The sequence below is a fragment of the Centropristis striata genome, chromosome 11 (assembly GCF_030273125.1).
Source record: "Centropristis striata isolate RG_2023a ecotype Rhode Island chromosome 11, C.striata_1.0, whole genome shotgun sequence".
NCBI classification, from domain to species: Eukaryota; Metazoa; Chordata; class Actinopteri; order Perciformes; family Serranidae; genus Centropristis; species Centropristis striata.
Window position 1 is genome coordinate 36,025,761 of NC_081527.1, and position 15,187 is coordinate 36,040,947.

General features: G+C 34.5%; 1 protein-coding gene across 1 annotated transcript in view; it reads left to right on the forward strand.

The window, feature by feature from the left end:
* Positions 1 to 13,595, forward strand: part of LOC131980118 (FYVE and coiled-coil domain-containing protein 1-like) — a 34,814-nt gene extending 21,219 nt beyond the window's left edge. The window contains exons 9-18 of the mRNA XM_059344295.1: positions 258 to 350; positions 1,279 to 1,397; positions 1,653 to 1,820; positions 2,606 to 2,746; positions 5,416 to 5,624; positions 6,896 to 7,037; positions 9,065 to 9,169; positions 10,718 to 10,928; positions 12,027 to 12,136; positions 12,954 to 13,595. Coding sequence (XP_059200278.1) covers positions 258 to 350; positions 1,279 to 1,397; positions 1,653 to 1,820; positions 2,606 to 2,746; positions 5,416 to 5,624; positions 6,896 to 7,037; positions 9,065 to 9,169; positions 10,718 to 10,928; positions 12,027 to 12,136; positions 12,954 to 13,029 — 1,374 coding nt within the window. The 3' untranslated portion in view covers positions 13,030 to 13,595. The remainder of the gene's footprint in view (positions 1 to 257; positions 351 to 1,278; positions 1,398 to 1,652; positions 1,821 to 2,605; positions 2,747 to 5,415; positions 5,625 to 6,895; positions 7,038 to 9,064; positions 9,170 to 10,717; positions 10,929 to 12,026; positions 12,137 to 12,953) is intronic.
* The last annotated feature ends 1,592 nt before the right edge of the window (positions 13,596 to 15,187 follow it).

Consider the following 15,187-nt stretch of genomic DNA (forward strand, 5'->3'; position numbering starts at 1 on the left):
AATCACATCCTTGCAAAAGCATTTAAACTCTATCACAATACTCTTACAAAGACATACTTATGACTAAATTGATAGGCAACTTGAAAATCAGAAAAAAATAAATGATAATAATGAATAATCAGCACGATTTATTTTTGTCATTTTCTGTAGAAATTCATGAGCAAATGTGTTGTAATGTCTGGTGTTATTTTTAAGTGATGATGTTGCATAATGCAACATCATCACTTTATGAATTTGTGGTTTGTATTCCCATCCAGACTGTGAATTCAGAGCTACAGGAAGTGAAATTACAGCTGACGACAGAGCGGGAGAAAATGGTTGACTCTGAGAAAAGATTAAAACAGCTTGAGGTGAGAGAATACAGTGATACCAGAAGAACTGCTAAAACATTTGATACACCATCATAAGCAGGTTATTATAGCCCCTGTCTCATTAGTGAAGCAGTCTCTTTTATAACTCTTTTATCCATGCTTCTGATGTCATTAGAGGACAAAATGCCTATCATTTTATCATTTTAGTTTGTTTTTTTAACCAGCATCAGTTCTGATCATAAAATGTTCATTTATTTTCAGAATAAACCCTTTAAATGACATTTTGCCATAATGCCACTGATGTGTTTTACAAAAAATACAAAATTGAATTATATAAAGTATATTAAATGCCAGGGTTTTTTTCACAGTCTGGGAAAAAAAAAGATTGATTTTGATGCATTGTATCAAACACAGCAGTGGTGGAAGATGGAAAACGTGCAATATTGAAGCAAGGGTTCAATATTGAAAATTACAGATAGCATGATTTTATGTTGTAATGGCAGTGGGATCAATAAATTGTGCTTTTATTGAGCTTCGATAAGGACAGTTTTTATTTTTGGGGTTTGACCGCTTACACAGTTTATTATAGGAGCTGAGGTTAACCTTCCAAAACAAAACATTGGGGGGGGAAATCACACATTTGCCGCATGCATTAACCCTGAAAATTAAAAATAAAAAGGCCAGTGTGATAGGTGTTTAAATGGTGGTTGTAGTGGTTTTAGTTCAGGAAATGAAACTCAGACTAACTGATAAACACGGCCTGTGCAGCAGACAACTCTGCAATATGCCGCTCTGAAAATATGCATATATATACCGCTCAATTTGTATTTGTGTCTCTCGGATTGATAAATGAAAACGCAAATTCCAGTTGTGTATATCGGCAGTTGAAGTAATCATAACATTATGGTCACAGGCATAATTCACAAAGAACCAGAAATAATGTCTTGCTTTGCTTTACTGATTGCAGGCTGAGAATCAGAGATATTGCCAACAGATTGAGGAGAAAAACATCCAGATGGCCGATTCTGAAAATCTCATCCGGCAGAAAGAAGACGAGATAATCCATCTGAAAGGGAATTTATCAAGGTGAGATACTGTATTCATAATCACACATTCTGGACTGAATTATAGCTCTGTGAAAAATGTTTTTAATCTTGTGTGTTTAGATCAGAATGTTTATTTTTCATTTAGCACGCCTTATCGAGGAATTTGGAGTTCTTGTTCTTCTTCAAGCCTAAAAATAACAACTGCAAGGACACAACCGGCCACCTGAGAATCATCACGGTTCTGTTTTCGGGACATATCACACAAAAATAAGCCTGTATGTTTATATTTATGCAGGTCCGAGGACGGGCTAGCAGCGGCTCAGCGGACCTGTCAGGAGATGAGTGAAAATCTACGGAAAGTCACACAGGACAAACAGAGCTTTGACCTGAAGACGGCTGCTGAACTCGATGATCTCTACCGAACCAAAATCAATTTGGAAGAAAGGCTTGTAGAACTCATCAGGTAAAAAAATACATATTTAATCTGATCTTCTTCTGCAGGACATGTTTTACAAGGTTTTATATTTTGCAATACAGAATTGTGACATGATGCCTTGATTTGTTGCCTCATACTTTTTGGGTTTTGAATGGTTGCAAACAGTGGTGAAATGTAACTAAGTACATTTACTCAAGTACTGTACTTAAGTATAATTTTGAGGTTCTTGTACTCTACTTGAGTATTTCCATTTTATGTAACTTTATACTTCTACTCCACTAAATTTAGAGGCAAATATTGTACTTTCTACTCCACTACATTAAGCTGACAGCTTTAGTTACTTTTCAAGTCGAGATTTAACATAAAACATGATACATTTAATGTGATTTGACATTTTTTTAATTAAACCTCATAACTGGATATTTTGTAGTGAAAACTAGCCCTATTTTTTTTTTTTTTACAAAATTAAAGCACTTCTTACATAAATGCATCAATACAAATAATCTAATATGTTTAGTACAATATAAAACAATCTGAGTGGGTCCATTCTGCATATCGAGTACTTTTACTTTTGACACTTTAAGTACATTTTGATCCTGATACTTTTGTACTTTTACTTCAGTAAGTTTTGAATGCAGGACTTTTACTTGTAGTGGAGTAATTTCACAGTGTGGTATTCGTATTTTTACTTAAGTAAAGGATCTGAATACTTCTTCCACCACTGGTTACAAACAAAGCATCCAGACTGTAATCAACAGTATATCTTGTGATTTAAGTGCATTTATAAATATGCCTAATGATGCTCTCTGCAGGGAGAAAGATGCACTGTGGCAGAAGACCGACGCCCTGGAGTTTGAGCAGAAACTGCGGGATGAGGAGACAGAGAGGGATGTCAACTACTGTCTGGGCTGTCACAGTCAGTTCAGCTGGTGGCTCCGCAAGTACAACTGCAGGTCAGATGAGTCTCTGTATGATAAGGAAAAACAACCACTAGCACTGTAAAACTACTGGCAATGCTACTACTTTAAACCTAGCTAAAGCAGTTTTCTTGATTGTTAAAATAACACATTTAGAGCAAAGACAACATTCATTTAAACACATCTGACTTGTTCTGCAAAAGGCTGTTACTGTCTCAAAACATCTCACTCATAAGTCAATCATTTCATCAGCCAGTGCATCGCTGCCACCAAAATAACATTTCCTTTTTGTGATTGTTTCGGTCTAGCAGTCAAATGCCACAGGAACTTAGTCAGTGACATTTTATTTCTGTATTTTCACTTCACATTTAGACTAACCAGCTGAAGTGAAGTCCAATAGCTTCCAAAGCCAACTCATGAGTGGCACTCATCAAACTTCACAACAAATGTCAGTTTAATACGGTGGCCTGGAAGTGCAAAACACTTTTACAAATGACAAAACACTTTTACATTTCAAAAAACAAATTTACATTTCAAAAAACAAATGTACAAGTGGTGAAACACTTTTACAAATGACAAAACACTTTTACAAGTGGCGAAACACTTTTACAAATGGAAAAACAAATTTACATTTCAAAAAACAAATTTACATTTCAAAAAACAAATTTACATTTCAAAAAACAAATGTACAAGTGGTGAAACACTTTTACAAATGACAAAACACTTTTACAAAATGTGAAACTCTTTTACAAATGGCAAAACACTTTTACAAATGGCAAAACACTTTTACAAGTCCCGAAACACTTTTACAAATGACAAAACACTTTTACATTTCAAAAAACAAATTTACATTTCAAAAAACAAATTTACAAGTCCCGAAACACTTTTACAAATCAATTTTCAACCGGAAAAGGAATGTACCGGCTCCAGGGCTGAACCTGGACGGGCCAATCACCGGGAGCGACACCTCAAGGTTCTGTGGCATGGAGATATATTGATGGAGGACGGACGGCGCTCGAGGGATGTTTTGCCCGTTTTGTGGCCAACATATGAGCCAAATGACTCGGTTTTGCTTTTCGTGTGGTCGCTCGTTCTTAAAAACTCTAAAGAGTGTATTTTTTTTAATGATATGTAAAACCGTTTTCTCAAATGCAAATTTGTCTCAAGCTTTGTAAAAGTGTTTCACATTTTGTAAAAGTGTTTTGCACTTCCAGGCCACCGTAGTTTGCTGCTCCATATTCAAGAAGTTTGGTGCCTTTATTGAAGTCATTCTCGGTCCATGCAGTGTCAGCGCATTTGAGGAAAGAAACTGCATTCATAGCACTTCTTAACTTTTCTTATAACATCTCATAAGTTGCACTAAACATTAAGGATTCACATTTTTCTTATTGAATTTCATTACTCATCTGTTGCCAATTCCAGATAACTGAGACGTATAAAACATTCATGTTGGGCTCAGATATTTTGCATGTGAGGATAAACACAATGAGCATGTTGAGGAACCTCTGAGAGTTAAACGGCTCATTAGAGAAGCAGTGTAATCGCTGCCTGAACTTTAACTTAATGCACAGCTGGATCCAGTCATTGATCCAGAGTATTTGTACTTTTGGATTCAGAAGCAATGAACATGAGGAGAGCAACACTTTCAATGAAAACAAGATGTTGATGCAACATTACGGCACATTAGTTTTTAGTCTCTTCATTGGACTTCTATTGCCATGAGGATTTACCAGGGATTTTACTAAAAAATGTTACTTTTGTCTTACTTATTTACTTACTTACTTTACAAGGACAGATGAGTATTTAAAGATCAGAGCTAAAAACTAAAGATTTGGTTGTTGTGACTTTCTCATAAATAAATCAAATTTTAAAAACATCTTATATGCACAATTATCAGTGGCAGTTTCTTGACAAAAATAGCTAATAGTAATTTATAATAATTTTTTATTTTCTAATGCATGTGTATGTTTTACATATTTCATTAGTCTTCTTTATATATAAAGTACAGGCCAAAAGTTTGGACACACCTTCTCATTCAATGCGTTTCCTTTATTTTCATGACTATTTACATTGTAGATTCATCAAAACTATTAATGAACACATGTGGAATTATGTACTTAACAAAAAAGTGTGAAATAACTGAAAACATGTCTTATATTCTAGTAAGCAAAGGGTGGTTACTTTGAGGAATCTAAAATACAAGACATGTTTTCAGTTATTTCACACTTTTTTGTTAAGTACATAATTCCATATGTGTTCATCGATAGTTTTGATGCCTTCAGTGAGAATCTACAATGTAAATAGTCATGAAAATAAAGAAAAACGCATTGAATGAGAAGGTGTGTCCAAACTTTTGGCCTGTACTGTACATATATATATATATATATATATAATGCACAATAATGTGCAGATATCAACAATTGACTCAAACACAAGAACATAAAAGCATTCAACAAAAGTGAGATGTGCAGCTGTAACACCTTTAGAAACATTGACTCCAGAGCTTGTTTCTTTCATCGGGGAGATTGAAAACTCATCAGGATTCATTTCTTATCTTTTTCACTGGAAAATCTCTCTAAGATCACTGTAATTCTCCCAATATTTTAAGAAGTGAGATTCTATGTCAATGTCTCTTTTAAATGACAAAATGAAAAATCATCAATCAATCAATCCATCCATATCCATCATAATATGTCTATTCCCAGACTGTGTGGGCGTCCCTTCTGCTACTACTGCTGCAGTAACACAGTGAGCACCCAGCAGGGCGGCCACAGAGAGCGCTGCTGCAGCGACTGCTACAACCAGCACAGCGCGGTGGTGGAGCGCCACCCGCAGGAGGAAGTGACTCACAGCACGCCAGGGACGCCTTTCAGTCGTTTGCTGCAGGCTGGGAGAGCTGTGACACATTTGTCAGGTAAAAGAACACACACACACACACACACACACACACACACTCTGAAGTAATGTGTCAGTTCTAAGGGTATTTGCAGTCTGTATGGTGGTTTGCTTGCACAGTACATTAAAAATAGAGTATAAAATGCATAAACTAACATGTATGTAATGTTTAGATAGATAGATAGATAGATAGATAGATAGATAGATAGATAGATAGATAGATAGATAGATAGATAGATAGATAGATAGATAGATGGCTAGAGAGATAGATAGATAGATAGATAGATAGATAGATAGATAGATAGATAGATAGATAGATAGATAGATGGATTATGGATAGATAGATAGATAGATAGATAGATAGATAGATAGATAGATGGCTAGAGAGATAGATAGATAGATAGATAGATAGATAGATAGATAGATAGATAGATAGATAGATAGATAGATAGATAGAGAGTTGGAGAGATAGATAGATAGAGAGAGAGAGATAGATAGAGAGTTGGAGAGATAGATAGATAGATAGATAGATAGATAGATAGATAGATAGATAGATAGATTATGGATAGATAGATAGATAGATAGATAGATAGATAGATAGATAGATAGATAGATAGATGGATTATGGATAGATGATAGATGGATAGATAGATAGATGGATAGATAGATAGATAGATAGATAGATAGATAGATGGATTATGGATAGATAGATAGATAGATAGATAGATAGATAGATAGATAGATAGATAGATAGATAGATGGATTATGGATAGATAGATAGATAGATAGATAGATAGATAGATAGATAGATAGATAGATAGATAGATAGATAGATAGATAGATAGATAGATAGATAGATAGATAGATAGATGGATTATGGATAGATGGATTATGGATAGATGATAGATGGATAGATAGATAGATGGATAGATGGATAGATAGATAGATAGATAGATAGATAGATAGATAGATAGATAGATAGATAGATAGATAGACTTTATTTATCCCAAGCTGGGAAATTACAGTGTAGCAGCAGCATTACACACAGAGACAATAACAACACAATTAAATAAAAAGAACAACCTAGGCATACTTCAAGCAATAAAATATAAAAATACAAGAAAAAATAAAGTGTCTAAAGAAGGAGTATGTATTAAGGAGTAGAATAGAATTCCAGTGCAGAATAAATATGAATATACAGTATAAAAATGTTGGTGCTATGAAACAAATAAGGTGCAATGAACAGTGTGCATAAAAAAACACTTTTTTACTTTCTCGTTTACTTTCTAGGAGCAGAGGAAGGTGACAAAGCAGATGATGGTGTTTTTGACATCATCACAGAAGAGGAGGTGAGCGGGGTCTATGACAGTGACTCCCTCTCTTTTGCCACCGCCTGCTCTCCTGGACACGGCCAGCAGGGGGCAGCACAGCTGTAAGTATCTCACAACGACTCACTCACTCAAACTGACTCCAACTGTGTCACTAAACCAGGACCGGAGATATTAATATTAACCACAGAAACAGATCATGTCGCCTTCAAAATAGTTTGTTCGGTCTGTTTTAAATTTAACTTTGAATGACATAGTAGTCAGAATTTTTCTGACTCAGAAAAACTGGTCTGCAGCAGTGAAAAGAAATTCTGGAGCATGATCTAAAAAAATATTGTCAAGTCAAGTCAAGTCAAAGTTTATTTATAGAGCACATTAAAAAAACAACCTCAGTTGACCAAGGTGCTGTACAGTTATTAAAATAGAATAAATCATACACAACTGGGTATAAATAAAAAGAATAAAAAGAATAAAATACTAAAAACAGTAAAACAATAAAATAAAATAGTAATAAAAACTCAATCCAAAACAGAGTTAGAGATAAAAAAGACAAATAAAAGGGTAAAAAGGTAAAAAGAAAGCCTAGCTGGGACTGAACGCCAAGGAGAATAAATAGGTTTTTAATAATGTTTTAAAGTGCTCAACATTGTAAATTTATTTAACTCATAATTAGTTTCAGCTTCAGGTGTTCTTTCACTGCCAATTAAAATAATAACTTATTAATATGATACATGTCTTATGCTGTACTATGTGTATATTTTATTATTTTCATGCCGTGCATGTGTTTTTATTGTATATGTACTGTGTGAGCCATGTTGAAGACTAATTTCTATTTCTTCTGTAAGATGTTTGTGATTTATTTTTTAATTCTGCAGACAACTTGTTGTTAACTTTTAGTTACAGTGGTCAACTCCAATTTCAAAAAAGTTGAGACGCTGCATAAATGGAGACAAAATGTAACAAATGTAGAATTCAGTGTATATTTACGAAACAAAAGTTAATCAGTTTTAACATAAAATATATTGTCTTTGTGCATTTTATAATTGAATATATGGATCATATCGTATTTCTGGATTTTTGGGGATTTTTGTGAACATTTTATTTTATTCTGTAAGACTTTAACAACCCCAATAATTCCAAAAAAAAGTTGTGACGCTGTGTAAACACATAAATGGAAATGAAATGCATCAAATGTAGAATTCGGTGTATATTTACCAAAACAAAAAGCTAATCAGTTTTAACATGAAACATATATTGTCGTATATGGAATGGCAAATGATCACATTCTGTGTTTTTTTTAACGTTTAAGACAACTTCCTAACTTTTTGGGAATTGTAGTAGAGCTCTTTTGGCACGTACACTACTGGTCAAAAGTTTTAGAACACACCAACTTTTCCAGAATTTAATTGAAAATGATGCAGTTTACATTACATTACATTACATGTCATTTAGCAGACGCTTTTGTCCAAAGCGACTTACAATAAGTGCATTCAACCTGATGGTACTAGACATAGACCACAGGAATCAAGTAAGTACATAACTTTAAGAGCTAACTCTTTAAGTTTAATGTCTCAGTGTACTCTGAAATTAATGCACATTTGCAACATTTAAAATTCTTTATTGAGCATGATAGTGTTTTGAAAGTAAAAAAAAGATTCAAAATCACATTTTATGTTGGACTAAAGGACTAAAAAAAGACACAAAATGACAAAAAAGACACCAAAAGACACAAAATGACTAAAAAAAGACACAAAATGACCAAAAAAAGACACAAAATGACTTACAAAGACATGAAAAGAATTCAAAAATGGACAAAATAGCCCAAGACTCCATAGAGTTAAGTTGTTAACCCATTTCTTGTTCCCTGAAAAAGGCCTACTTGTATAATTCTGAAATGTACATTATTTTCCAGTTTTGGTTAAGCTTACCTTTTTTTATTTACCTCTGGCAGTTCACCACTTACCTTTGTACCCTTTCAAGCTGTTCATTTGACTTGAACTGCTTGATTTTCAATAAAAAACTGGAAAAATTGGGGTGTTCTACAACTTTTGACCGGTAGTGTACATGAAAGTAATTCTCTATCAATTGAAAGAAATGTACGTAAATGTAAAACATCTGCCACTGCTCCTAGAAACAACAGTGCCAGTGCAGGAGACCTGACATCAGAAGAAACAGATGACCTCGGTGCGACAGTTCAGGACGCAGAGATCTGCCTGCTGAAGTCTGGAGAACTCACGTGAGTTTGTTTTCCAGTGAAAGCAGCTTTTCCAGTGTAACTGAGCTCGTAGATGTGGTCACAAGGTTACAGTTGGAACTTTCAGAGGAAGTTTCATGTGTATTTTTCTTGTCACAATACCAAAATGGGAAGTGAAACGTGAAACTAATTCATGTGTGGCATCGACCACTTCCTTTATTGTTTCTTGGTACATGTTGTGCGACCTCTGTTTCACTTCTAATGAAATTTGGAGTTAAATCCTAGCCACGAAAATAATATATACTGCAACTCTTAATCTTATTTATTTTATTTATTTATTGTTGTTTGCACCTAAAAAAACAAACAATCGTTATAAAAAAAGCCCAAAGGGCTTATACGCGACCCTCCCTCTTAAACCTATAAGTAACTATACTTTACTTAAATTACATAGCTAGATGAAAAAAAAAAAAAAAATCTGTTAGTTTGTTTAAAGGTGTTTAAGAGTACTACTACATGTGTGGGAAAAGTTGTTTAAAGCCGTCTGTGGCTTGAAAAAGGAAACAAGTTTTGTAATCTTTTTTTTTTGTGAAGAACTTTTTTGTTGAGCCTCTGCGAAAGAAGTGAGAATTCTGTATCTCTGGAGGCATAACACACCTTAATCACTGTTAGCGGTCAAGTTGCATTGTAGGTTATTTAGGCCCCAGGTTTTGACAAGAAAGAATAATGCATTAATTAAAAAAGACAATATCTCTGGCACATAATATTTCATTTTTTTTCATTTCATTTTATTAATTCTTCTTTTCGAACCGAAAAAAATAAACAACATAAACTACAAAAGCGTAGGCTAGATGCATATACATATTCATACACATACTCACATAGACACCATTAAACAGATGTACATAAACATATAAACATTTACACACATACAGTATATAAAGCCCTATACATATACATGCATCTGCCCCGTTTAAGTAATAAGATAGAAATAAGAACCAGTTAACTTAATATTCAATATGCATTTCCTTATATCATTTTGGTTCGAAAAAAAATGGAGTAGGCTGAAGTATAAAATACTTATCTAGGCCTCTCCCCTGATACTCAACACTTCAAAAATAAGAAATTGTATCTCTCTATATAGCCACTTAATGTTAAATGAATATGTATTATTATTATTATTATTATCATTATTTATTTACTTATTTTCTTATTAGTCAACCATAGTATATCAAACAACTTAGATCTGAGAATTTCTATTACTCCCGCAAAGAAAACAAACAAACAAAAAAACAACAACAAACAAATCAAAACACTGAAGGCAGTTACAAGAACGTCCTCATCCAGCTTGCGAGCTGTACTTTTTTAGCATATTATTTTTCATAATAAGCCTTTTTAACTTAACAATTGTTGTGCATGATTTCATTTCATCGCTGCAGTTATTCCATATTCTCACGCCTTTACTTGTAATGCAGTGATACTTTGAATTGGTCCTTATCATAGGTGTTTTTAGTACAAATATACAGACACTTTATGACAGTATTGTGATGTTTTCTATATGCTGTTTCACTCCCTTTACTCCCCGTGCCGTAGGCTTTCTGTCCTCTTCACGGTGGATGACATCTCAGCGTTTGGGGACAGCTCCAGAGAGCTCTTCATCAAGTCCAGCTGCTACAGCACCATCCCCATCAGCATGAGCGGTCCCGGTCCCACCGTCTCCTGGACCTTCACCTCTGAGCCCAAGAGCATCTCCTTCAGCGTGGTCTACAGGGAGAGCACAGACACTCCGCTGGAGCAGGCCAAGGTAGGACACCAGGAGATGAATAAAGGGAACATGCAGACACAATGCAACCTCTTTAAACCAGGTCAGAGTGTGGATACGCTTCACCAAAGTCAACCAAACAACTGTGAAATGCAGTCTAATATTTATCCACCCTCCATTATTTTAAGGTAAGGTCTTGTTTGATAACCTGAGGATGACGAGCGCTCCATCTCAACAATGAGCTCATCTTCAGGCAAAAAAGTGCCTTGTACATGGAGGAAATTTTCCGATTTATTTAGTTGATATTTATTGAACAATTCATATTATTTCCACTGTGTTGTTTTCACTTTTGCAGCCCCCCGGTGAGGAGAAAACATAAATTTCCCTCACAGCAAGTACACTGCAAAAAAGCCAACTTGTATTTTTTGGCCTAAAACAGTGATTTATGTTGGTAAAACTTGGAAATATAAATTATTGGTTCAAAACAAGGGACAATAGTTCTGCTAATTCTTATTTCTTTGTTGTGAAATGCAGGAAAGCGGTGAAATTCGGTCATTAGCGAAAGCTAGCAGCTAACTGATGCTAGCGGCTAACTGATTCCTAGTGGCGCTGCTTGTTACAGCTACAAGAGTAGCCATTAGTGTATCAATGCTAACTCAAACTTGTGGTCGCAACATTAGCTGACATTTCATAGCGGCGTTACAATCGTGCCAATTCAGCACATTGCAGAAGTTAGCAGAAGTAAGGATTAAAAGTTATTACAATGTAAAATTATAAGTTAGTACAACTTACAGTTGAGTTGACAAAAATCTGAGTTGAGCAAACTCAAAAACAAAACTTTAAATATTTAGTTTAATTGTCCAACTTAAAATTTTATCGAAGTTTATTGCCTTGAAATTTTGAGTTCACCCAACTTTTCTTTTTTTGCAGTGTATAAGTCAGGACAGGGTTAATGGATGACTAAATATGTGGTGAAAGCCCAGCAGCCCCCACCTAACAAATGTCCGATAAGCAGATTCTGATAGGTTTGATAAAACGTGTGTCAATCTCTTTCAGACCTGGATCTAATATATGCAGAAATCTATTGCTCCGCTGTAGCTATAAATGTCAAACAAGATGTCTACCCTTTGCTCTCCACAGGTCCTGATCCCACTGACTCGCTGTAACTCTCACAAAGAGACGATCCAGGGCGAACTGAAAGTCAGAAACGCTGGAGAATACACGCTCATCTTTGACAACTCTTTCTCCAGGTCAGTCAGTCTGGGCTGTTATTCTTAGTGAGCACTGTTTCTGCATAGATAGATAGATAGATAGATAGATTGATAGATTGATAGATTGATAGATTGATTGATTGATTGATTGATTGATTACTTTATTCATCCCGAAGGGAAATTCGGTTGTCACAGCAGTCTGGTATTCAAGTACGATAAAATACAATAGAATAAAATACTGACGTAGCATAAATAAAAACAAAAAAAAAAAAACACAGAATAGAACAAGGACACTTAAGAAGTTAAAAAAGAAGATCAGTTGGTAGGTTGACAAGATGATGGTAATTATACTGATGATATGATGGCAACAATGCTATAGTGACTAGACGGTATATAATAATAATAATAATAGTGCAGTATATAATATATATAATATAATATGTAATAATAGATAATAAACAATATAGAAATAAAATGAAAATGAAAAATATAAATAAAGTAATAATTATAAGTAAAATAATATGACATATAATATATAACAATAATAGTAATAATAATAATAAGTAAGGCCGGTATAATAATAATAGTAGTATATTACAGTATATAGTAATAATAGTAATGGCAGCAACAGTATATATAATAATAATAATAGTAATAATATTAATAACATAGCAAAGTGTCGTGCGTAGATTTAGTGCATAGATTTAGTGCATTTCAGTAATGTTGGTTCTGGCAGAGGTAGATGAGTTATAAAGTCTTTTTGCAGATGAATAATACATCTGAGATGAACCTCTAAACTAAAGAGGAAGGAGAAAACATAAAGCCAACGTTCCCCTTTTTCTTTCTTGTTTACCAGGTTCATCTCAAAGAAAGTGCTGTATCATCTGAGTCTAGACAAGCCTGTGGTCTACGATGGAACTGACCTCCTCTGAGCGCCACAGGAAGGAGGACAAACAGGTGTGAAACTGTCTTTTGCAACTTTCAGGGTGTTTAAACTCATGCGCATAATTTCAAAGAAACTGATGTTCACCAACCTCGAGGAAAGGTCACGGCATTTTGAAAAAAAATGTCTCTCTCAGCCGGCAACTTGATGGTGAGATGTTACACATCAGATGAATTCTGATGAAAAGAGAAAACAATGTTACACTATTGAATGTGGGCATGCACTACCTTTAATAAAAGCCTGACGTTGTTTAAATAGAGCATTAAGGTATCAAATTTAACTCTGACATGACTGAAGGGTTATTTGAATGTGAAAAACTTATTTTGTTCCTGTTATTTGCCTCACCTCATGAAGTAATGCTACTGACTTTTAAAATGGCATTAACCTGCTCTCTACATAGTGACAAAACAATGGAAGTTACAGTTAAACTAATCTATTGTGTCTATTATGTGTAATCTCATGTTGGATTACGCATCATTGTTTCGTACATTTCCCAGAAAACGAAGTGAGAAAATGTTTATGGATCAAATGAAAAGCAGTCAGAAGGGACTGTTTGGGACTGTCTGTGAAATAAACACGTGACGAATCATCACATTGATGCGAAAAACAACAATATGAAAACACAATATTGCCATAAATCATGTCCTGCGACATTACTGTATTCACAGTGGCCTAAAACACCAAGAGACATTACAGGGAGGGCACACTATAAATCAAATTATCATATTGTTCAACACCGACTACATTTACATGCAAACTAATATTCTAAATTTATTCTGCACATGGCAATATTCCACATTGATACAGTTCATGTAAACAGCATATTCTGAATTAGGCCCTGTTCCAAATGTAACGCTTTACGATTAAGATGTGGGATATGCCAGTATTATCTGGGTTTTAGGAGAATCCTTTAGATCAGGGGTGTCAAACTCAAATACACAATGGGCCAAAATTTAAAACTTGAATAAAATCGCAGGCCAACATTGAACAAATAAACCTTTTAATATATACCAAACATGTTTTGCTTTAACATTAAATATGGAACCAGCAACGCTTATAACCATACAATATATAACTAAATAGTGCAGACATGCAAAATCAAATTTCAAATAAAAAACACATCAATGTCATTAATTTATTAAATAAAAATTAAATAAAAATCGTATGCCTCTTTTCTATTTGCATCCTTCTGATTTAAATATCAAAATAAACTTTTTCAACAGGTTAATAAATTCTGCCTTTCTTTTCTCCATTTTTGGGAAGGGGTAGCTCGGAGACAGCTCTAGCTTGAGGTTGCCATGACGACTGTCACAGAGGAGCGTTTCTGGGTCCTGTCCTGATTGACGCGCCAAAACAACAGCAGGGCATTGTGGGATTTGTAGTATTAGCGGTAAATGCGCCGAATAATACCGGCGGGTCAGCTTTTATAGTACAATAATAAGATAATAATTTAGTATTGCCTCGCGGCCCAAATAAAATTACACTGCGGGCCAAATTTGGCCCGCGGGCCAGAGTTTGACACCCCTGCTTTAGATATTCATACAGTGATTCTGAAGATGCTGTACACAAACAAACTAGCTAATACTAGCCAACAGCATCACAACGGGGACCTTTTTAAGAAGGTATGGGATGGAAAAAAAGAGTGAGATTGTGTTCACAGACAGAAAACCTTTTAAAAAAAAATGATGCAAAAAAACTAAAATAGGACAAGCAGCTCCAGCCGTTCCACATATTGATGTTCTGACTTGATTAACAAAATGCTACATTAATCCAAGCATGCATGGCTGCACGTAAACACTGGAGTATTCATTTTCGTTAGCCAGGTAAACAGTTTAGTAGGAAAATTGTATATTTCAGAATAAGGGTAAAAATGATTTGTTTTGTGCATGTAAATGTAGTCAGTGTAAATATGTCCATAAATGAGGAATGACAAGAAACAAGGAGTAGACAGACTGATGTTGAAAATATTACTTTTGTTTAAAAAAAAAAAAGGTCACTTTGAATTAGTTTTACACACTTTATTATACTGTTAGCATTAAATGTAACTGAGTCTTTAAACTGGTGTGATGGCATCATGCTGTTGCAGAATCATGCATAGAGAAACTCTATAGCATGCACTGTTATATGCTCATTTTAAAGACAGTACA